The sequence below is a fragment of the Physella acuta genome, unplaced genomic scaffold, assembly GCF_028476545.2.
Source record: "Physella acuta isolate Inbredline_101_S28 unplaced genomic scaffold, ASM2847654v3 ptg001783l, whole genome shotgun sequence".
Classification (NCBI taxonomy): domain Eukaryota; kingdom Metazoa; phylum Mollusca; class Gastropoda; family Physidae; genus Physella; species Physella acuta.
In genome coordinates, this window is record NW_026733293.1 from 89,194 (window position 1) to 114,181 (window position 24,988).

Genomic DNA, 24,988 nt, shown 5'->3' on the forward strand with positions numbered 1-24,988 from the left:
TCTTCTAGGAGAGAAAACTCCAAAATCAAGCAACTGCTGCCTTGTAGCTTGTTCTTGGTTGGACAAAGGCTATGGAAGCAAATCTAAAAAGAAAAGCAGGCTGAAATCGGAGTCAATGGCCTCAATGAATGGCGCATAACCAGTTGACACGTAACGCTTAATTGTGTTGGAGGAAATCCCTTCCAACACTAATATTAAGAACGAAGAAGAAGAAGACATCTCGAAAGAAAAAGTCGGCTGAAGCTTAGTCAACGGGCCGTATGTCGCATAACTCTCCTTCAAATATATTAAAATTAAGAACGAAGAAGAAGAAGCTAGACACGTGCAGAATGTGCTAGACAAACGAGTGCTAGACAAACGAGTGCTAGACAAACGAATGCTAGACAAACGAATGCTAGACAAACGAGTGCTAGACAAACGAGTGCTAGACAAACGAGTGCTAGACAAACGAGTGCTAGACAAACGAGTGCTAGACAAACGAGTGCTAGACAAACGAGTGCTGGTAAAACCCTCAAAGGCCGAGACCAATGGCGAGATGAGCGACCAAATTGAGACCAGCCTTCTGCCGGATGTTGAGTGATTGACAGCCGTTTCCGGCACCGTGAGTGCCGGCCTGTCATGTCGCAGATCACGTGAACCGGTCACCTCCGTGTTCCGGGGGGGGGGGGAAGTAATCGGCCGTGGTCGTATCTCTTATTTAGGCTCGATGAATTATGCGTTTCACAGAACTCCTGCCTCGTTATCCGACGCGGATAGAAACATTCTTGACTAGTTATACAACTGAGATAGAAACATTTGACTCGTTATAAGGCGGGGATAGAACCATTCTTGCCTCGTTATACGACGACTGTAGAAACACACTTTGTCTTGCTATACGGCGGGGATAGAAACGCTCTTGCCTCGTTGTACGGCGAGAATAGAAATACACGACTCATTTTACGGCGGGAATAGATACACTCTTTAACTAGGAAAAATAGAAACAAAACAAAACAAAAAGCGCTCGATGTAACCCGTTCATTAACAACTCAAGCACATGCGGTTGGATGTTAACTGATTTCGCTTTCAAAATCGCTACCATTACGCGTCCATGCACATATGCACAGATATACATGTATATGTATATCTACTGATATGACACAGGTCTAGGTATTAGTGCTGTCGTCAGGAATTGGTCATTTGGGGTCTCTCTCTTCTCTCTCTCTCTCTCTCTCTCTGTATATATATATATATATATATATATATATATATATATATATATATATATATATATATATATATATATATATATATATATATATATATATATAAACATAGGCCTATGTATATAGGAGTGTGTGTGTGTGCGCGCGCTTGTGTGTGCAGAGGCGTAGCGACGGGGGGGGGGGGTACATATGTCCCCGTGCGCCGAACTTAGGGGGCGCCAAATGGAAAGTTTGAGGGGGGGGGGTACAAATTGAAAGTTTGAGGGAGGGGGTGTGAAAATTAAAAGGTTGTTCCCGAGGGGGGTGCCAAATTGAAAGTTTGTTCCCGGGCGTCGGGAAGGGTCGCTACGCCTCAGTGTGTGTGTGTCTATATAGGCCAAGAAATATAGTTTTAGCTGAAAGAACTGCTGAAAGATGAAGAAAACAACTTTTTGATACCAAGTTTAATCAGACAATTAGTTTGCCTCCCGTCAGATTGTTGGCCAGTATTTCAAAGTGGCCATCTATCAGCGGCCATCCATCAGTGGCCATGTATCAGCGCCCGAAGGGTACTTAGGCCGCTGGTTCGATTATCTCTATTTAAACAGTGTGGCCATGGGGCTTTAATTTGAATAGCTGAACTTTTTTTTTTGTTTCGATACTTATTTGTAACTACGCCTGCTAGTGTGTGTGTGTGTGTGGGGGGGGGGGGCTTTGACAGTAGTGGGGAAGGGACGACGATGGCACAGGGCTGATAGTACCGGAAAAAAAGGGGGGGGGGGGCTATTTCTCAGTATGAGAGGATTATGATTAGTTCATAGGAGGGTGGGGGAGGGGGGAGGCTACGGCTAACAAGTTGTGCGTAGAGGAACTGGAAAGGGGGGATAAATGGGGATAGGGGTATGTGGTTAATACTCAATGTTTACATTTGCGAAAAAAGTGGTGTTGTTTGAAAACATTTTTCTCACTTTTTTCTTATATATATATATATATATATATATATATATATATATATATATATATATATATATATATATATATATATATATATATATATATATACATATATATATATATATATATATATATATATATAAAGATGAAATAAACATCACCCAATAACAAAATTCAGAACTCGCACAATAAAAATCCACATCCAAAATTGAAAGCAAACTAAATTAAATTGAACATAAACAAAAAACAACTAATTAACCATCAAAAATACAGCCCGCAATATAATCTTAAGATTGAAAGCGGACTACAAACTTCAAACAACAACAACAACCTCTTCTCTCCTGAAAATTTTAAGTGTGCCCCTCCCCCTCCCCCACGCCCTCCCAGGAAAAAAAATGTCTAAAATAAACAATTCCAGCACTCCTATTGCGGAAAAGTGCTGTAAATGATTAATACACCTTCACGTCAGAGGCGTAGCGACCCTTCCCGGCGCCCGGGGACAAACTTTCGATTTACACCTCCCCCCTTGAAACTTTTGATTTGCACCCTCCCCCCACCCTCAAACTTTCGATTTGTTTGATTTGCACCTCCCCCCTCAAACTTTCGATTTGCACCCCCCTCAAACTTTTGATATGCACCCCCCCCCCCTCAAACTTTCGATTTGCAGCCCCCCCCCCCCCCATCAAACTTTCGATTACTTTTTCCAACCCATTTTGGCGCCCCCTAAGATCGCGCCCAGGGACTTATGCCCCCCCCCCCCCCCTTCCCCCATCGCTACGCCTTCACGTAGCAGGATGTGACCAGTCACAGCGTCTCCCAACTACTACTTGTACAGGCACACACAGTGGTCATCTGTACCACGTGACAGATCGGGCCAATCAAATAAGATTGTAAGATTTAAAAATAAACCTAAGCCACGCCCTTCGTTTTGGTCAGCAATAATAAAAAATAAAAACTTGGATGGGAAAAAAATATTTCCAGACCGACATCAAAAAGCCTTCCAACAAACGTCGGCTCAGACGGAATTTACAAGTTGTGTAGCATACGACAGCATTTACAAGCTGTGTCGGATTAGACAACGTTTACCAGCTGTGTAGCATACGACAGCATTTACAAGCTATGTCGGATTAGACAGCGTTTACCAGTCGTGTAGCAGACGACAGCATTTACAAGCTGTGTAGCAGACGACAGCATTTACCAACTGTGTAGCAGACGACAGGATTTACCAGCTTTTAGCAGACGACAGCATTTTCCAGCTGTGTAGCAGACGACAGCATTTACCAGTGGCTTAGCAGACGACAGCATTTGCCAATGGCTTATCAGGCGACAGCATTTACCAGCTGTGTAGCAGACGACAGCATTTACCAGCTTTTAGCAGACGACAGCATTTACCAGTGGTCTACCAGACGACAGCATTTACCAACCGCATCAGGCGACAGCATTTACCAGCTGTGTAGCAGACGACAGCATTTACCAGCTGTGTAGCAGACGACAGCATTTACCAGCTTTTTGCAGACGACAGCATTTACCAGATTTTTGCAGACGACAGCATTTACCAGCTTTTTGCAGACGACAGCATTTACCAGCCGTGTAGCAGACGACAACATTTACCAGACGACCATAAGAAACCAAGAAACTCACGAGCAAGAAAAAAAAATTAAATCCCCATCCCTTTTTTGACCGGTCAGTGGTCAGAAGCACGAACACACAACCAAACACACTTGGACAACAGGGGTGAGCTGGGTGGTGGTGCCCTGTCTACTGGCAGACAGCCACGTGCCGCCATTTTGAATTATTGTGTGTGTGTGTGTTTGTGTGTTGAGTTTGAACAAATATTATAGGAAGTTTTTTTTGCAAATGCCCGTCTTTAGGTAAGCTAGGGAGGAGGGGATCAAAACGGTAGGGGTGCTGGGATTTATGCAAGCACGATGGCTGGTTAAATGGTTGTTGACTGGCTGGTTAAATGGTTATTGGCTGGTTGGTTAAATGGTTATTGACTGGGTGGTTAAATGGTTATTGACTGGGTGGTTAAATGGTTATTGACTGGTTGGTTAAATGTCTATTGACTGGCTTGGTTAGCTGTCTACAGATTGGAATGGTTTGGTGGTTGAAGTCATGGTTATGGGTTAAATAGTTTACGGAAAAAGTTGGATAGTTATAGCCAGGGGTGGTTAGATGGTTAGATGGTTAAACGACTAGAACGCTCATAGGATTTTAGATGTTTTCCCCTCCTTTTTCATCCCACAGAGGAGAAAAGGTCATTTGCAGCATTCACCCATATGCTTTTTCTGTCCATTTCTGTTTTTGTTTTTGTATTTTTCAATTTTTCCCAACTCGTTCCAATGAATTTCATGCCATTTCAATTTCTGTGCGTTTTTTTTTTGGGTCTCCATCTTATTCTTGATTTTTGTGGGATTCGTAAAATGTCTTGATGTTTTTGGACTGGGGTTATATGATTATAGATTGGGTGCTTATTGGGTTTTATAACTAGAGTGGTTATATGGTTAAAGATCAAGGTGGTTATTGTGTTTTATAACCGGAGTGGTTATATGGTTATAGGTTGGGTGGTTATTAGGGTTTATAACTGGCGTGGTTATATGGTTATAGAACGAGGTGGTTATTGGGTTATTTACAAGGTTGGTTATATGGTTATATACAGGGGTGGTTATTGGGTTTTATAACTGGCGTGGTTATATGGTTATAGATCAAGGTGGTTATTGTGTTTTATAACCGGAGTGGTTATATGGTTTTATGTTGGTGGTTATAGGGTTTTATAACTGGCGTGGTTATATGGTTATAGAACGAGGTGGTTATTTGGGTTATTTACAAGGTTGGTTATATGGCTATATACAGGGGTGGTTATTGTGTTATATAGTGGGTGATTATATAATTATATAATTAAAGACTAAGTGATTGAATGGCTAAAGACGGACAGTTGTTGGGTTATAAGTTTTGTGGGTAAATGGTGATAGAAAGTTTGGTTAAATGGCTGGACTTTAACTAAATTCGAACCACTTAAAACTTTCAGGGATGGCTGTAGGCCAATAGTATCGCAAGGCGTGGGCTTAGGTCATGGTTGCTTGCCGTCTTACGTGATACTATTAGAGGTGGCTGTCTGATATCTTGACGTAATACCATGGAGCCCTTGTAGACCCAAAGGCTGCAGTAACACGTCTCCAGCAGAGGCGTAGCGACCCTTCCCGGCGCCCGGGGACATACTTTCAATTTGGCGCCCCCCTCGGGAGCAAATTTTCGATTTGCACCCCCCCCCCTCGAACTTTTCATTTGCACCCCCCCCCCCTCAAACTTTCAATTTGGCGCCCCCCCCCCCCTAAGGTCGGCGCCCGGGGACATATGTCCCCCCCCGCCCCCCCCCCCCCCCCCCTCGCTACGCCTCTGGTCTCCAGCGGGCTCTAAATGTTTGCAGCTCTCTTCATTTGGGCGCAAGTCCTGCGGCATTAGCTTTCACAGGCCCTCCTTCAGTGTTTTCTAGATCTGCCCACTGTTGTCTTTGTGAGTTGCAGTCCAACACTTGCTCTGTGATGGTGTAAGGGGTCATTCGTTTATGACGTCCACACGTCCACACGGGGGGGGGGGGGGGGTCCGAAAAAAATTGACGTTTGCGGACGCGTATGGACTTTTGTAAGGGAAATAAGTAGATTTTTGTGGACGGAGGGGGGAAGGTCCGAAATTTTTAAAAATTGTGGACGTCATAAATGGATGACTCGTAATATATTCTGATAGTGTATATAATGGACTCCCTAATTTGGGTTTTGATATCTTCTGACTGTTTTCTCGTGGTGGGCGATAGGGAATTTTTTTTCCGTCCACCTTATGCTAGGATGCGATGTAGGTATTTGGTAGTGAAGGAATGTTGATGCAAGTGGTGACACCAGTGCCTCTAGTTGTAAGTGGTGACACCAGTGCCTCTAGTTGTAAGTGGTGACACCAATGCCTCTAGTTGTAAGTGGTGAGACCAGTGCCTCTAGTTATAAGTGGTGACACCAGTGTCTCTAGTTGTAAGTTTTGACACCAGTGTCTCTAGTTGTAAGTGGTGACACCTGTGACTCTAGTTGTAAGTGGTGACACCAGTGTCTCTAGTTGTAAGTGGTGACACCAGTGTCTCTAATTGTAAGTGGTGACACCAGTGTCTCTAGCTGTAAGTGGTGACACCAGTGTCTCTAGTTGTAAGTGGTGACACCAGTGACTCTAGTTGTAAGTGGTGACACCAGTGTCTCTAGTTGTAAGCGGTGAGAACAGTGACTCTAGTTGTAAGTGGTGACACCAGTGTCTCTAGTTGTAAGTGGTGACACCAGTGACTCTAGTTGTAAGTGGTGACACCAGTGTCTCTAGTTGTAAGTGGTGACACCAGTGTCTCTAGTTGTAAGTGGTGACACCAGTGTCTCTAGTTGTAAGTGGTGACACCAGTGACTCTAATTGTAAGTGGTGACACCAGTGACTCTAGTTGTAAGTGGTGACACCAGCCTCGAGATGTAAGTGGTGACACCAGTGCCTCTAGTTGTAAGTGGTGACACCAGTGACTCTAGTTGTAAGTGGTGACACCAGTGTCTCTATTTGTAAGTGGTGATACCAGTGACTCTAATTGTAAGTGGTGACACCAGTGACTCTAATTGTAAGTGGTGACACCAGTGACTCTAGTTGTAAGTGGTGACACCAGCCTCGAGATGTAAGTGGTGACACCAGTGTCTCTAGTTGTAAGTGGTGACACCAGTGACTCTAGTTGTAAGTGGTGACACCAGTGTCTCTAGTTGTAAGTGGTGACACCAGTGTCTCTAGTTGTAAGTGGTGACACCAGTGACTCTAGTTGTAAGTGGTGACACCAGTGCCTCTAGTTGTAAGTGGTGACACCAGTGCCTCTAATTGTAAGTGGTGATACTCATGTCTGTTGTTGTAAGTGGTGAGACCAAAGTGACAATAATGAAAAAAATGTACCGAATAAACACTGCTTTGTCCAGTTGAACTATTTAGCATATTGACATCATCCAACAAAGGTGAGTGGGGGGGGGGGGGGGCGGGTGGGGGGGTGTAGTGGGATAGGTGATACCTCGACGACACGTTTTTAAATTCAAAGAGATAACAGGTAAATACAATAGATAAGCATGAATTGACAACATCAACCAGAGAAACTGGGGTGGGGGGCGACACCCAGATTTACCACACCCGTTAAGTCGTTAAGTAACCAGATTAAACTGACACTGCCATGATGCCAATAGGGCAACCCTACGTTACACTTACAACTGTCACTTTATGTCACTGACATATAACACTTTCCCACCCACACACACCCTCAGTGGCGTAGCCAGGAGTTGGTCATGGGAAGGGTTCAAACATTTTTCCATATGTGTATATATATATATATATATATATATATATATATATATATATATATATATATATATATATATATATATATATATATATATATATATATATATATATATATATATATATTGGAGAGGTTATAACCCCCCTAACCCCCCCTTGCCTACGACACTGCACACCCTCCCCTTATAATTACACACAATAAAAAAACAACGTGTAGTTGAATAGAGGGGGGGGGGGGGGGTTGAATATGCGTCCAGCAATTGTGACGTCAGCGGGACGGGGCAGGCGGACACAGGCCATCGATTTCTACAGCCCTACTGCAGTCTACCAGTCCCCCCTCCCTCCTTCCCACCCCCATCAGCTCATGCAGACATCTGACACGATGTGCCGTGCAATCATCTGGAGAAGGCGGGGGGGGGGGGGGGAGTTATGGGGTTGGGGTAGGGGTGCAGATGGTGGAGAGTTATGGGGTGGGGTGGAGGATGGTGCAGAGTTATGGGGTGGGGGTTTGGGGATGGTGGAGAGTTATGGGGTGGGGATGGGGATGGTGGAGAGTTATGGGGTGGGGTTGGGATGGTGGAGAGTTATGGGGTGGGGTGGGGGATGGTGGAGAGTTATGGGGGATGGCGAGGAAAAGGGGAGGGGGAAGGCGTTCAGGACAATTGTTTATGTAAATATTTCTAGCCCTCCCCCCCCCCCCCTCCATACACACATCCCCTTCTGACCCCTGAGTTGGGAATTAGATAGGGTAGTTTTCAAATTTCGATTCCGTTATAAACTGGAAGAATAGGAAAATGGATTACTCATAGACTGGGGGTGGAAGCCTTATAAATCTCTAGGAGTCAGGAATTTGTTTATTACATGGAACCGAGTATGTACTTTAAAACGAGCTGAATTTTTTTATATAGAAGTTATACAATCACTTGTGTGGAGAAGTTCAGACTGGTTTTTAAAAAGGAGATTGGTCCTATACAGACTAGATTATATAGATTTGGATCATACAGGCGGGGTAGTTTAGATTAAATCTTACTGACTGGAGAATATATTATAACAAAGGCTGGACGATATATAAGAAAGAGTGTAGGCTGGCATGATATAAAGATTGTGACGTAGTGTTCATCTGACATAATGGACAGTTGACGTGGTCAAGAATTAACGTTTGAACTATACATGGTAATGGGACGACATGGTTGAAAGGTAGAGTATACGACTGCTAATCAGAGAGTCTCGAGATCGAATCCGTGTCTATGTCCGCAGAACGTCCCTGAGTCCATCCAGCTTTGATGGGTACCGGACTCACGTTAGGGAAAGTAAAGGTGGCTGGGAATAGTGCTGACCACACTATCACTTCATATGCCGAGGTCACAGAAACAGGTGAACTCTACGTCACTTACCCCATGGGAAGTTTCATAAAGGGAACTTCGACTTAAAATTGCTGAATACCACTTTGTATATCTGGTAGCTGTTTGGGACATACGGCCCAGATTTCCACAATAACAAACTACTAAGTTAGGTACCGATTAGAGCTGAGTGAACTCATGAGAGATGTACGTTCTTCACGTTAGAAGTCGTACTCACTACCATAGGAGCACGCCGACCCATATCAACGGTGTGGATCATGATATCCATTGGATAAAGTTGTTATCTGAGTGGACTAAAATATCCACCGGGTAAAGCTGTCAGCTGATTGGATCATGATATCCATTGGATAAAGCCGTTAGACGTTTGGAGCACGATATGCAATGGATAAGGCGTTTAGCTAATTTCATCATGATATCCACTGGATAAAACCGAATGCTAATTGGATGATATCCACTGGATAAATGCGTTAGTCGATTGGATCATGATATCCACTGGCTAAAGCCTTTAGCTGATTTTGACAATGATATCCAGTCTGCGGTTAATTGGATAATTATATATCTAAATAATGCCGTTAACTAAATGTATCCACTGAATAAAGGCGTTAGCTGATAGCATCACATGATATCCACTGGATAAAGGTGTTAGCTGATAGCATCACTCGATATCCACTGGATAAAGACGTTAGCTGATAGCATCAGATGATATCCACTGGATAAAGGTGTTAGCTGATAGCATCACACGATATCCACTGGATAAAGGTGTTAGCTGATAGCATCACATGATATCCACTGGATAAAGACGTTAGCTGATAGCATCAGATGATATCCACTGGATAAAGGCGTTAGCTGATGGCATCACATGATATCCACTGGATAAAGGTGTTAGCTGATAGCATCACACGATATCCACTGGATAAAGACGTTAGCTGATAGCATCAGATGATATCCACTGGATAAATGATTTAGCTGATGACATCACATGATATCCACGTTAGCTCAGTGGATCATGATATCCAGTCGTTACCTGATTGGATAACGTCATCCACTGGACAAAGGCGTGCTGACGGAACTGCCCAACGCCCGCCTCGCCCGTAAAACTAAAACAATGGCCTCGGTAAACAACAAAGACCCAACTGACAGCCAATCTATTCCTTGGCATCCTCTTCATACTAATCTCCCCTTTTTGTTCACATCTCCTCCTTTTATCTTCCTTGTCCACATTTTAATTCTATATCTTCCCTTGCCACATCCCCCCCAGTGTAAGCTTAATTAGATATACTCTGTAAATACCCCCTACCACCACCCCCCTACACACACATCGTTTCCTCCCATTTCATCAACATGCGGTCGCCTCACACAGTTCGAAACAGTGTGTCATGTAACAATGAGGGAGAGACAGACAACAATACGACAGACATACATTTAAATATAAGACAGGCATTGTAGGAAATCGACAGCTATATGTGAATAAGACATGCATTCTAAGAAAAATACAACCAATTCGGTATAATATAGATGTTGCAGGTATACGATAGCTATACTCACTATACTGGAACAAGAAAGCTATACAGGAATATCGCAGCTATACGGGAATATGGCAGCTATATAGGAATAAGACAGTTATACACTAATTTAGCTATACAGAAGTAAGTCAGCTATACAAGAATAAGACAGTTATACAGGACTAATTTAGCTATACACAAGTAAGTCAGCTATACAAGAATAAGACAGCTATATAGTAATACTACAGCAATACACGAATAATACAGCTATACGGGACTAAACAGCTGTAACGGAATAAGAAGCTATCCAGGAATAAGACATCTATACAGGACGAATTTAGCGATATAGAAGTAAGACAGCTATACAAAGCCCGCTATCTTGACTAAAAGAGACACACTCTAATCCCAAACACAACTATCCTAGCATGTATTAATCTCTCATCAATTCTGTTATAAAAAAAAATTTTGTGATCATTAAAAGCTTTATGCCCCCCCCCCCCCCTCCTTCCTAACATCTACAACATTAATAACTTCGATCCACCTCCAACATATCAAAAACTCATCCAAAATTTTTCCTTTATCTTGCTCTAATCCCCACTCCCAACCCCCCTCCCACCCCCCCCCCCCTCATTGATTGGCTGCATGCTATGACAAAACTTGTCAAGGCCTTATTTCCCTTTATAAAAAAAAATCTTCCTATTGTGTTGGTGGTTTTCTTGTTCATGTTGTGTGTGGGGTAAAAGACGTGTTCGAGGCTTTTAATTCTGTTGATAAGCCAGGTGTTTGGGTGTCTTGTATGTTGGGGATATGTTGATTCAGTGTATGGTGATATGTTAATATAGGGTATGGTGATATGTTGATATAGTGTATGTTGATATGTTGATATATCGCATGTTGATACGTTGATACGTTGATTCAGGTTATGTTGATATAGTGTATGTGGATATGTTGATACGTTGATTCAGTGTATGTTGATATGTTGATTCAGTGTATGTTGATTCAGTGTATGCTGATTCAGTGTGTTGGTATGCTAATGTAGTGTGTTGCTATGTTGATTTAGCGTGTTGCTATGTTGATTTAGTGTGCGTTGCTATGTTGATTAGGTGTGTGTTGCTGTTTTGCAATGTTGATTAAGCGTGTAGCTATGTTGATTTAGCGTGTGGCGCTATGTTTATTTAGTGTGCGTTGCTATGTTGATTTAGTGTGCGTTGATATGTTGATTAGGTGTGTGTTGCTGTTTTGCAATGTTGATTCAGCGTGTAGCTATGTTGATTTAGCGTGTGGCGCTATGTTTATTTAGTGTGCGTTGCTATGTTGATTTAGCGTGGGTGGCTATGTTAATTCAGCGTGGGTTACAATGTTGAATTCGTATGTGTTTTTATGTAGCGCTATGGTGATTTAGTGTGTTGCTATGTTGATTTAGTGTGTATTGCTATGTTAAAACTTTGATTTAGCGCGTTGCTTTGCTAGTTTAGCCTGTTGCTATGTTGATTTAACCTAAGCTGCCTAGATTACCGAGACTCAACTTTCTATTATGCCAACATTGTTACAGATTTACTTTTCAGCCAAAGATCTCTACAACCCAGTCTTGTAAACATTAAGGTTTTAATATCAAAATATTTTTCTTTAATTTCCTCCATAGATGAACCGCGCCTTAGCCTAAATGCATTACGCAACCTAATTAAAAAATCGATCAAATACTCACGGAAAAAATTGATTCAATCGACAAAGTTAAGATTGGGCAATAATTTGCAGGTCATGTTTCGCCTTGGGTACCTATAACTGAGTAGGAGAGAGGCATTCGTTTTCACTAGGCTCAGTGAAATGGGATACGGACAAAAGACCGATTTAGACAAAAGACCGATTTAGACAAAAGACCGATTTAGACACAAGGCCGACATGAACAATGAAATTCTAACAATTTGTGTAGCTATGTGTACGTATATGTGTCTTTCTTCTCCATCTTCTTAGTTCTTAATTTTAGTGTTTGAAGGGATCCCCTCCAACTCAATTAAGTAAACTTGTCAACTGGTTATGCGCCATTGAGGCCATTGACTCTGAGTTCAGCATGCTTTTCCTTTTGGATTTGCTTCCATAGCCTTTGTCTAACCAAGAACAAACTACAAGGCAGCAGTTGTTTGATTTTGGAGTTGTCTCTCCTAGAAGAGTGGCTGGTCCCAGCTAACGAACCTCATCTGTCCGAAGGTTCGAACTCGAGACTTTTCAGTTTAGGAACCATGAGCTTTAACGACTCGACCACGCCGAGTGTGTATGTGTATTTGTATGTGTCTGTATATGAAGTGTATGTGTGTTGCTGTATGTAGAAACTCTTATTTACGTCTGGTGTGTGTCTAAGTGTGTGTATGTGTGTGTATAAGTGTGTAAGTACTGTGGGTGTGTCTAAAGCCGTGTGTTTTGTGTGTGTGTATGTACTGTGTGTGTGTGTCTAACGCCGTGTACATGTGTGTATGTACTGTGTGTGTGTCTAACGCTGTGTGTTTTGTGTGTGTATGTACTGGTGTGTGTCTAACGCCGTGTGTCTGTGTGTGTGTTCAAGATGCATTAAGCCCTCCCACTCAGTTAGCCAAGAGTGTTGTTTTATTGATACAGTGTTTACAAGGAAATTAAGGAGATGTACGCTTGATTGAGTCCCACCTCTCAGCGGTTATCGCCTCTCCGCTCTCTCTCTTTATTTTTGTGAGAGAGTGTGGGAAGATGGGGGGTGGTGAGAATGTGGGGAGAGGGCTGGTGGGTTTGTGTACATTGGGGAAGTGACAAGACGACAAGATTCAGCGATGTTATACTCTCTTTTTGTCCTTTTCCAAGTTTTTATTCTCTTCTGCTCTTCTCTTACAGAAGTTATTAAAGTTTTTTTTGTTTTTTTTTAAATTATTTTCCACGTTCGCTACTCTAACCCTAATCGTACTTTTATCACGTCCAAATCTTAACCCTAGCCATAGCTTAAACCTTCTACATGAGCAGGAGAAAATTCAATATTGAAACTACTGCGAATTGCCATTTTGAGAAATCTACAAGGGTCCGTTGTTGACATAGGTTCTTGTAACAAAATATCCATAATAGCATTTTCTTTTTCAGAATCGGACGAGGTTTAGGAAATAGGGAGGGGGACGTTGAACAGCTAAAGAGATGATAGCGTTACATTGTGTATTCGGCTTACATTGAGTACAGGTCCACATGAGTTGGTTTGTTAGAGGAAGGTGGGGGGGGGGGCGGCTTATGGGGGTGGTGGAGGCTTTTTAAAAGTATAATCCGAGAGGTTTTTGTTAAGTAGGTTTGTGTCAAAGTTTGTGTAAAGGAGGTTTGTTTCAAGGTTCGTGTCAAGGTTTGTGTCAAGGTTTGTGTAAAGGACGTTTGTGTCAAAGTTTGTGTAAAGGAGGTTTGTGTCAAGGTTTGTATCAAGGTTTGTGTAAAGTTTGTGTAAAGGAGGTTTGTGTCAAGGTTTGTATCAAGGTTTGTGTAAAGTTTGTGTAAAGGAGGTTTGAGTCAAGGTTTGTATCAAGGTTTGTGTAAAGTTTTGGGTAAAGGAGGTTTGTGTCAAGGTTTGTGTAAAGGAGGTTTGTTTCAAGGTTTGTGTAAAGGAGGTTTGTGTAAAGGAGGTTTGTGTCAAGGTTTGTATGAATGATGTTTATGCCAAGGAAGTATATGGAGGTTGCACAAGACAGGCCTTGAAGCAGGGATGTCTTGGGAGGCTGCAAAATCAACACCCGTCTATGGTGGAGGCCCTTAGCTCCACAAGGAGAAAAAAGGATTTAGTAAAATAAATAAAGTTTTGTGTCAAAGAATTAGGTTTCAATATTTATGTCAAGGAATTTTGTGTCCAAAAGGTTATTTTTAACAGCTCACCGCACATTTTATTTAATGGCTAGCCTATCCCAAATACTATCCTAGCTGTATCCTGATACACATCTTGCTCGCTTTGCTTATGATTTAACACACAGACGAATCCTTTTATATAAATTTTATATATATATATATATATATATATATATATATATATATATATATATATATATATATATATATTTATATATGTAAACTAAAACAAAAGTACTCTATAAACCTATAAATGTAGGCTTGCTCGCTTTGCTTATGTTTTAACACACAGACGAATCCTTATATATTTATATGTGAAACAAAAGTACTCTATAAATCTATAAATGTAGGCTGATAAAAAAAATGATAAAAAGCGAACATAAAAAGCAAGCAATTACTACATAATAACCTAATTGTCTAGGAAAAGCCCAGGAATCGTACACGATTTGTTCATTTCTGATTTACCAAACGACTTTTGTTCGTCGGCTAGTTAGCCCCGCGGCAAAATACGAAACTACGGAACTCCGCTGAATACCCAACCCTGAGGGGAGACTATCCAACTAAAAAAAAAACTACTTGTCCTTTAATAGTTTAACACGACCAGACGACCGTGCGTGGTGTTGCGTCCCCTTATTTGAAAAAAAAAAAAAAAAAAAAAAAAAAAAAAAATCCACCGCCCGTGATCCCCGGGGGGTGAGGCTGGCTTTTAGCACTCGCACCACGGAGTTTTCCATTTCAGGCTGATCAACTCAACACATTGGCCGCTCTGCCAGTGACAACTGCGCACATTTCTATCTCGTTTGGGCGCCATTTTGGGCGCGCGCCAAGAGGATATGGTCACTGCGAGGGGGGCAGGTTTTCCTGTTGCACCAAGTCACGTGATAGCCCTGGAAAAAAAGGGGGGGGGGGGGAGCTGGACCGTGCAATCGTTGACAAGTCAAACTTAAAAATATGACTTGACACATGCCATGTTCTGATTGGATAATTGAGACCACGTGACCTGTTAACGCTAGGGTTTGTTGAGAATTTAAAGACAGTAATGGGGGGAAAAAGGAGGATTAAAAGGTCGAAGGGTCGATATTGAAAAAAAACAGTTCAATTAAATTCAGGTCGAGAGGAAAAAAACAAAGAAAAAAGGGGGGTGGGTAGGGAGATGTAAAATGGATAGACAGAAATAGTAAGAAATATGGACTAATATACAAATAGACACTATAAGAGATCTAGACAGAAAGAAAGATGGACAGAAAGAAAGACGGATAAAAAGAAATATGGAAAAATACAAACAGACAGTATAAGAGAGCTAGACAGAAAGGAATTTGGAAAAAAAGAAAGACGAATAAAAAGAAATATGGACAAAATGATGGATTAAAAGACATATTATGGACTTCTTCTTCGTTCTTAATTATTAGTGTGGAAGGGGATCGAGATTTATCTGCCAGCGGGTTTGAACTCGAGACTTTGTTCGAATTTACCAACCATGAGCTTTTTATATTATGGACAAAAGGATAAAAAGAAAGAAAAATGGACAGAAAAGACACCAACATCAATTTATTCTAAACTCAGACAAGTGGGATATTCAAAGAGTAATTTTTAATTGGGCGAGAATCTTACACCATTTAATTTGGTATAAGTGCCACCCGAACACCATGGTGTCCAGTATTCAGACACCTTACAGGTGTACTGACAAAGGTAGATATAGCACCGGAAATATCAAAACACAAATAACTTTCACTCACAGCAAGGTCATCTGAGCAAGGTCACTTGACCAACTTTAATGAACCCAGGTCACCTCACCATGTTCAACCGACCTAGGTCATTATACCAAGGTCACTGGAACAAGGTCATTGGACCAAGGTCACTTGACCGAGTTTAACGAACACAGGTCACCTCACAACGATCAGCTGACCTAAGTCATTATACCAAGCTGACCAGTCACATGACTCAAGTCACCAAAGTAATCAGGCAAAAGTCACCTGCTCAAGGTAGTTAACCGAGGTCACTGAACCAAGGTCACCAGACAAAGGTCACCGGACCAAGGTCACTTGAGTCATTTAATCAAGGTCACGGGGCCACTGGACCAAAGTAACCGAACCAAGGTCACCGGGGTAATGGGACCAAGGTCACTGGGGTCACGGGACCAAGATTACTGGGGGGGTCACTGGGCCAAGGTCACTGGACCAAGGTCATTGAACTACGGTCGCATTTCGAAAGTCGGGGCTTTAATCTCTACTAAATTAACTACAATTGATTTTTAGTGACGAGGGCTTAGCACATATTTTAAAAGTCTGCTATTTTAACGAGATAGGCGCACTGAGTTAAAACAATGCAGAACTATTGAATTTTTTAAAATAAGCAGACGTATTAAATAATAAACGTTCTATTCGGTTAGCCGTACCCACTGATTAGAATCATAAGTATCGCTGAATTGTATCTGCCCCTCCCCTCCTTCCACAACCTTAACCCTAGCCATAATCATACATCACGCCTTTGACTGTATCGGAGCCACGATAGATTCGATCATGGGGTACGGCAAACCACAATATAAAGTTACAAATAAACATCACACTTGAGTTCTTGACTGCGCGGCAAGAAATAATTCTGCCGATCCCCCCAACCTTTCCTAGTCTATTATCATTTATAAAGCCTTCCATTTATCAGAATTCTCCGTCTGGAAAAAAAAAAGATTTTTTTAAAAAATCAGTTACTTCCCCTTTAACTTAAAAAAAAATCAGTTACATCCCCTGTTACTTTTTACGAATAGTTGCCCTATCGTCCCTTGAAAAGAAACAGACGAAATAGAAACAAATCTAACATAGTGCACTACATTCTTCTCCGCGATTCTCTAGAAAGTATTGATTCTCAGTGTCTCTGGGATTTTTTTTCTACGAACGATCAAGACATCAAGATTTTAACCTCCAACCCGGGTCTTAGTCTTTAATAAAGCTCGTTTTTTTTTCTCGATTATTTCTAGTTTTGTTTCCATGGTTACTGGATTTGTGCTGTGTGGTTTTTTTTTCATATTCTATTAAGGATTGTTTAAGCGTATGGGAGTTAAGAAAGAAATATTCCATGACAATAGTTTTTGGAAGTATAAAATAATCTGCAGCTTTTTTTTTTGGCGTACTTGTACTTCAGGGAGGCAGTAGCGTAGCGGGGGGGGGGGACATATGCCATCGGGCGCCGACCTTAGGGGGCGCCAAAATGGGTTGGAAAAATAAATTGAAAGGTTGAAGGGAGTGTAAATCGAAATCTTGAGAGGGGGGGGGATGCAAATCGAAAGTTTGTCCCCGGGCGCCGGGAAGGGTCGCTACGCCTCTGCAGGGAGGGTAGCTTTGGTTATTTATTTGCTGTTGTTTCGTTGGATCTTGTTTAAATTAAATGATGCTGCAATGTTGTCCAACCATGGGACAATCTTCACGTAATCTTAGAAAATACTACCTTTACTGTGGTCGGTCGCTCAACAAAATCTTAACAAGATCACACAAAAATACTGCTAAAATCACACAACACCCAACCCGCTAAAATCACACAACTCCCAACCCGCTAAAATCACACAACACCCAACCCGCTAAAATCACACAACACCCAACCCGCTAAAATCACACAACTCCCAACCCGCTAAAATCACACAACTCCCAACCCGCTAAAATCACACAACTCCCAAGCCGCTAAAATCACACAACTCCCAAGCCGCTAAAATCACACAACTCCCAACCCGCTAAAATCACACAACTCCCAACCCGCTAAAATCACACAACTCCCAAGCCGCTAAAATCACACAACTCCCAAGCCGCTAAAATCACACAACTCCCAACCCGCTAAAATCACACAACTCCCAACCCGCTAAAATCACACAACTCCCAAGCCGCTAAAATCACACAACTCCCAACCCGCTAAAATCACACAACTCACAACCCGCTAAATCACACGACCCCTTATTGAACCAGACATTCCGTTACCAAGATCTTGGTACTTTACAACCACGGTCCCAAGAGAACCCATCAAGATCATCCACCTTGCCAAGATAACAAAACACCAATTTTACCAAGACCACCCACCATATCAAGACCACCCACCTTAACAAGATCATCAAACTTACAAAGATCACACATCTTAACATGACCATACAACACACCTTATCATTATCATAAAGTACCCAACTTACTAAGATTATATAGCATCCACCTTACCAAGACCACCCACTTTACCAAGATCACACAAAACACCCACTTTACCAAGATCACACACCTTACCAAGATCACACAAAACACCCACTTTACCAAGATCACCCACCTTACCAAGACCACAAGACACCCACCTTACCAAAATCACAAAACACCAACCTTACCAAAATCACAAAACACCAACCTTACCAAAATCACAAAACACCAACCTTACCAAAATCACAAAACACCAACCTTACCAAAATCACAAAACACCAACCTTACCAAAATCACAAAACACCAACCTTACCAAAATCACAAAACACCAACCTTACCAAAATCACAAAACACCAACCTTACCAAAATCACAAAACACCAACCTTACCAAAATCACAAAACACCAACCTTACCAAAATCACAAAACACCAACCTTACCAAAATCACAAAACACCAACCTTACCAAAATCACAAAACACCAACCTTACCAAAATCACAAAACACCAACCTTACCAAAATCACAAAACACCAACCTTACCAAAATCACAAAACACCAACCTTACCAAAATCACAAAACACCAACCTTACCAAAATCACAAAACACCAACCTTACCACAATCACAAAACACCAACCTTACCAAAATCACAAAACACCAACCTTACCAAAATCACAAAACACCAACCTTACAAAGACCATACACCCACCCCCACCCTCACCCCCTCACCACCTGCGCCCCACTCCCCTTCACTCACCTGTCCTGTAGAAGTCTATGATCGAGTTAAACACCGCCGGGTGCCTGTCAAAAAAATACTCTTGCCTCCCGCCCCCGCTGTCCAGATGTAACTCCGCCAACCTCGACAGTCTGGAATTGGGGATCGTCCTGAGGGTGGACACATGAGTCTCGTGCCGGACACCCCCCACGTTGAGCAACACCCTCTCGTCCCCCCCGTCCTCGGCGCAGTCCGCGTCGCTGGCGAACCGCTTGGGGGTGTTCTCCGTCCCGGCGGCCGCCGAGCCCAGGAAGCTGGAGGTCGCCTGGCGTTTGACCCGCGCCCTCATGGCCGGGGTACCTCCAGGGCGCGGACGTGTGAGAGGGATCCGATCTGAATGCGACTCGAAACCCGTCGAGCTCATGGTGGGTTTTTTTTTTTTTAAATTTATATTTTAAAATTTTAAATTGGCTTTCTTAGAATTGCGTAACCAGCCTGGTAGAAAATAAATAAAATCCTCGTCGTCATTTTGTTCCAAGATTATAATTTTTTTTATAGTGTAGTAAAACTTCGTCAAATCTGTCCCATAATTTCAGCAAGCACCTAGGTGACCCTTTCATAAACGGTGCCTCGTTTGGCCCGTCCAGTCGAATTCCTTCAAGCAGGCGGCCGATTCTCGTCTGCCGGGTTTCGTCTCAAGGTCAAGGTGGCGTCTGCCGGCTTCCAACTTCCCGCCCTGGGCCGCGACATTGCCGAGCATCGATTTGGGCTGAGTCGTACTCATGGCTTTACGCGCCCATTTAAGGACAAGACACAAAGCCTTAAAAAAAAAATCAACTTTGATCTTTACTAAGTATACATTATACTAGGTATACATTGTACTTTGGTGTAAATTATAACAGGTATTTCTATACTTGGGCATACAGCCGCGCGAAGTGCTGAAGCTGAGCTCTAAAGTCATAAAATATCCCAGGTGAAAATTACGGTGACACCGTATGGTGGTTGGGTATCGTTGTTGGCGTTCATGCTCCACTTCATGATAAGCACGTCTAGCTTTCAGCCAACATCTAAAATAAAATAAATAAAAAGAGTTTTACATTTGAGAAAATAACACCTTTAAACATAATTCAATTTGTTTTGATTAGATTAGATCAAAATGTTTTACATGTAAATCATTCTACGCTCTATAGACAAAAACACAGTAGAAAAACAAACACACATAAAAGTCTTGCATTAGTGTGCAAATTTGCAGTGCTATTAAACAGCATATACGAAAGACAATCTAACTATATAATTGCACTAATACCATCAATTTATTTTTCGGTGTCAGGTTTGAATAGTCTACGTTTTTTTTCTTTTTTTTTTTTTTTTTTGCTGCCGATATTGATTGTAGCGATAACGTTAAATTCAAGTTTTAGATTAGAGTTAAATATAGCTCCAAGGTTAGGATAAGTGTTCAGAAAGTCCCTGGTTTAAGTTAATTCAGCAGTATCAGCAAATAACAGGCGAACTCTACTTCACCTGCCACATGGACCGCCATGCTTTGACAAGGTAACTTAACTTACTTACCAACAAATTTTAAAAATGTATAAAATAAAATAACGACCCAATTATGTCGATGATCATACAAGTACGCAATTGCTAATTTATCCGATAAAATGTATCCAAACATGAATATCGGATGAAGGCTAAATCAAACCTAGACACATACAATATGAAGTGGCTTGTTGGCTAATTGAAAACAACAAGAGCTTTGCCACACACAGCTCCAAGCTTTAAAGTTTGGGTTAGTCAGTGCTGAGCTAATCCACTTCTTAAACTCTAAACCTTTAAAGTTATATTGGGGTCACATTTCAGAAAAAAAAAACATGATCCCCCCCACCACCTCCCACAAATTATGACTCCCCCTTCTTCGCGACCCCCTCCCCTCCCTCACTGCAATTAAAAGTTCCGATTACCGAAAACACACTCAAAAAAATTCAAAAGCCTTTATAAAAAACTATGTTTTGAAAGTATTAAATTTCTATAATCCAGACTTTCAACTAAGTTTCGGTCACATTTTGAAGAAAAAAAAATTATATCTTAAAACTACGACCCCCCCCCCCCCCCAGGTAATATATTTAGATTAATGAATCTCTCTCGAAAAATACAACAACATACACACCATTATGCTTCTACATTTTTAATTCAGTTTATTTTTGGAAGGGATTTCCCCCAACACAATTAAATTACGTGTCAACTTGTTATTAGCAATACAGGCCATTGTCTCCCGATTTCAGCCTGCTTTTCGTCTTGGATTTGCTTGCTGTCGGCTGTTTGCTTCGATAGCCTTTTGTCCAAACAAAGTGCAAACTACAAGGCAGCTGTTTTGATTTTAGAGTTGTCTCTGCTCAATGTCTCTACCCCTCCCCTCCGCCACACGTCGTCACAAAAAGCCAGACCCCCCCCCTTAAATGACGTCACACTTCAGCCTACAACCCCCCCCCCCTTAAAATTACAGTTGAATTTTTTTTTAAACATCGATATTTTCCCAAACTCTTGTCTGAAATCTGTCAAAATAGAGTATTTTAATCAATTCCTATTACAATTTATTAGAACAGTTTTCTAAAACGCGAAATAACACCTAAAATTCGTTTTGTAACATTTCTTTTTTATAATGAAAAAACTGTGACGTCGCACTATCTGAACCCCCCCTCCCCCTCATCACACATCGTCACAAAATTACCGCCCCCTGTCCCCCTACGAGTGTGACGTCATTTATCTACGACCCCCCACAGACCCGACCACGTGGACCTCTATTACGCTCTGAAAGTATTAAATTTCTTTGAACCTTTCGGTCACATTTCCAATATATATATATATATATATATATATATATATATATATATATATATATATATATATATATATATATATATATATATATATATATATATTAAAAGTACGTCTACTCCCCTCCCTAGGTAATACATTTCGATTAGTGATTCCCCCCCCCCTTTAAAAATAAAAAAAAAACATACAAAACTACACTTAGAAAGTCTTAAATCTCCCCCAATCGCTCAGACCACCAAAAGGCCCACAAAACAAACCACGAGCAGAAATGTTTTCCTAATTTACAATATTCAAGGGCCGCTCACCGAGAATTCTAAAGGGACGCCACCCGGCCAAAATTTGGACAAGCAGGCAGCCTAAGAGACGAAAAAAGGGGAATCTATTAGCATCGATTGCCGGCGAGTTTGTTCCCTTTACATTTCAGCCGAGCAAAGAAAAACACATTCCATTATGGAGTAATAAATAGTTACTTCGCTTGAGGAAGGGTTAAAGGTGGCCCATGTTGGAGCTAGGGATAATTAATAGTAGGCTAATAACCGTTATCGTTATTTTGGTTAATAATAATTAAATAGATAAAAAAAACTAAATTAAAAGTTGTTTCCGTTTGAAGTGTTACTGATTTCAGATGCTACCGTTTGCTATGACGTCATAGAGTAAGTCTGTGACGTCAGACTGTGAGGATGAGATCGTGACGGTAGATGTAACACGGTACGTGAGGCCAGACGTCAAGCTGTGGCGTCAAATTTCCGGCGGTGGTGCCGTGACGTGACGTTACAGAGAGGACGTCAATCTGTGGACGTTCAACGGCTGACGTCAAGCTTCGAAGGGGGGGGGGGGTGTAGGGGGGGTGATTCGTCAGTCTGTCACCAAGTCTCCCCCACAGCAGTTAGTGACGTCCGCTGTAGGACGTCATCCACGTGATATTCCCATGTTGACGTCCTTCTACTAACGTCTCTTCATTAACGTCACATAACGTCATACACTCGCCATCCTTCTAACAGCCCCCACAACGTAACGTCCTACAATTGACGTCCGCCACTTGCCGCACTCCTATAGATAGACGTTCCTCTATTAACCCGTGGAACTTGACGTCACTCAATTGACGGTTTCATAGACGTGATCGAATTGCCGTTTCACGATTTACATAGTTCTATAGACATAAGCAAACAGACGTCCACCACTTGATGTTAGCCAATTAACGTCAGCGACTTTGCACACTACAATTTACCTCTGCCAAAACACGTCCACTACTTGACGTCCGCTACTTGCCATCCACACTATACGTCCGCGACTAAACGCCCACCACCAGATGTACGCTACTTTACCTCTCCCACCAAGACGTCCGCAACTAGACGTTCACCACTTCACGTCCGCCAATTGACGTCCGCTATTGGACATCCGCTACTTGACGTCCGCTACTAGACGTCCGCTACTTGACGTCCGCTACTAGACGTCCGCCAATTGACGTCCGCCAATTGACGTCCGCTATTGGACATCCGCTACTTGACGTCCGCTACTAGACGTCCGCTACTTGACGTCTGCTACTAGACGTCCGCTACTTGACGTCCGCTACTTGACGTCCGCTACTAGACATCCGCTACTAGACGTCCGCTACTTGACGTCCGTTACTTGACGTCCACTACTAGACGTCCGCCACTAAACGCCCACCACCAGACGCCCGCTACTAGACGTCTGCTACTTGACGTCCGCTACTAGACATTCACCATTTAACGTCCGCTACTAGACGTCCGCAACTTGACGTCCGCCATTTGACGTCCACTACTTGACGTCCGCTACTTGACGTCCGCTACTAGACGTCCGCTACTTCACGTCCACTACTTCACGTCCGCTACTTGACGTCCGCTACTTGACGTCCGCTACTTGACGTCCGCTTCTTGACGTCCGCTACTTGACGTCGCCACAACAAACTGCTATTACAAAAAAAAACAACCTCTGAATGAAAAACGTTTCCCCCGCCCCTAGTCTATTGATCCCGACTCGTTCAAATTTGTCAAGTACATCCCTTGACACAAGATAGCGGCGCCCGTCCCGTCCCCCCCACCCCCCACCCCTCCAGACGAGGGCCAGCTTCAGACGGAAGTGGGGGATTAAACATTTGGTCTCTCCCCCCCCCCCTGCACTAGAGATACCGAGACGATCTGGACATGAACAGGTCGAGGGGAGGAACCTACGTGTGAGTATCAACAAATTTATAACCTCGGTGTGAGTACATTCGTGTGTGAAATGGCGAGTGGTAGGTTGGGTAGGTTTAAGGTGTGAGTATAGGAGAGGTTGGGTAGGTTCAAGGTGTGAGTATAGTAGAGGTTGGGTAGGTTTAAGCTGGGAGTATAGGAGAGGTGGGGTAGGTTCAAGGTGTCAGTATAGGAGAGGTTGGGTAGGTTCGACCTGGGAGAATTGGAGAGGTTGGGTAGGTTTAAGGTTGGAGTATAGGAGAGGTTGGGTAGGTTCAACATGGGTGTATAGGAGAGGTTGGGTAGGTTCAAGGTGTGAGTATAGGAGAGGTTGGGTAGGTTCAAGGTGTGAGTATAGGAGAGGTTGGGTAGGTTCAGGTTGTGAGTATAAGAGAGGTTGGGTAGGTTCAAGGTGTGAGTATAGGAGAGGTTGGGTAGGTTCGACCTGGGAATATAGGAGAGGTTGGGTAGGTTCAGGGTGTGAGTATAGGAGAGGTTGGGTAGGTTCAAGGTGTGAGTATAAGAGAGGTTGGGTAGGTTCAAGGTTGGAGTATAGGAGAGGTTGTGTAGGTTCAACCTGGGAGTATAGGAGAGGTGGGGTAGGTTCAAGGTGTGAGTATAGGAGAGGTTGGGTAGGTTCAAGGTGTGAGTATATAGGAAAGGTTGGGTAGGTTGAAGGTGGGAGGATAGGAGAGGTTGGGTAGATTCAAGGTGGGAGGATAAGAGAGGTTGGGTAGGTTCAAGGTGGGAGGATAGGAGAGGTTGGGTAGGTTCAAGGTGTGAGTATAGGTGAGATTTGGAAGGTTCAAGGTGTGAGTATAGGAGAGGTTGGGTAGGTTCAACGCGTTATTATAGGAGAGGTTGGGTAGGTTCAGGGTGTGAGTATAGGAGAGGTTGGGTAGGTTCAGGGTGTGA

The 24,988-nt window shown here is 42.5% G+C and overlaps 1 protein-coding gene across 1 annotated transcript in view; it reads right to left on the reverse strand.

Annotated features, from left to right (window-relative positions):
• Positions 1-19,755, reverse strand: part of LOC131930470 (potassium voltage-gated channel protein Shaw) — a 55,562-nt gene extending 35,807 nt beyond the window's left edge. The window contains exon 1 of the mRNA XM_059286974.1: positions 19,092-19,755. Within this exon, the coding sequence (XP_059142957.1) occupies positions 19,092-19,473 (382 nt within the window). The 5' untranslated portion in view covers positions 19,474-19,755. The remainder of the gene's footprint in view (positions 1-19,091) is intronic.
• Positions 19,756-24,988: the final 5,233 nt, after the last annotated feature.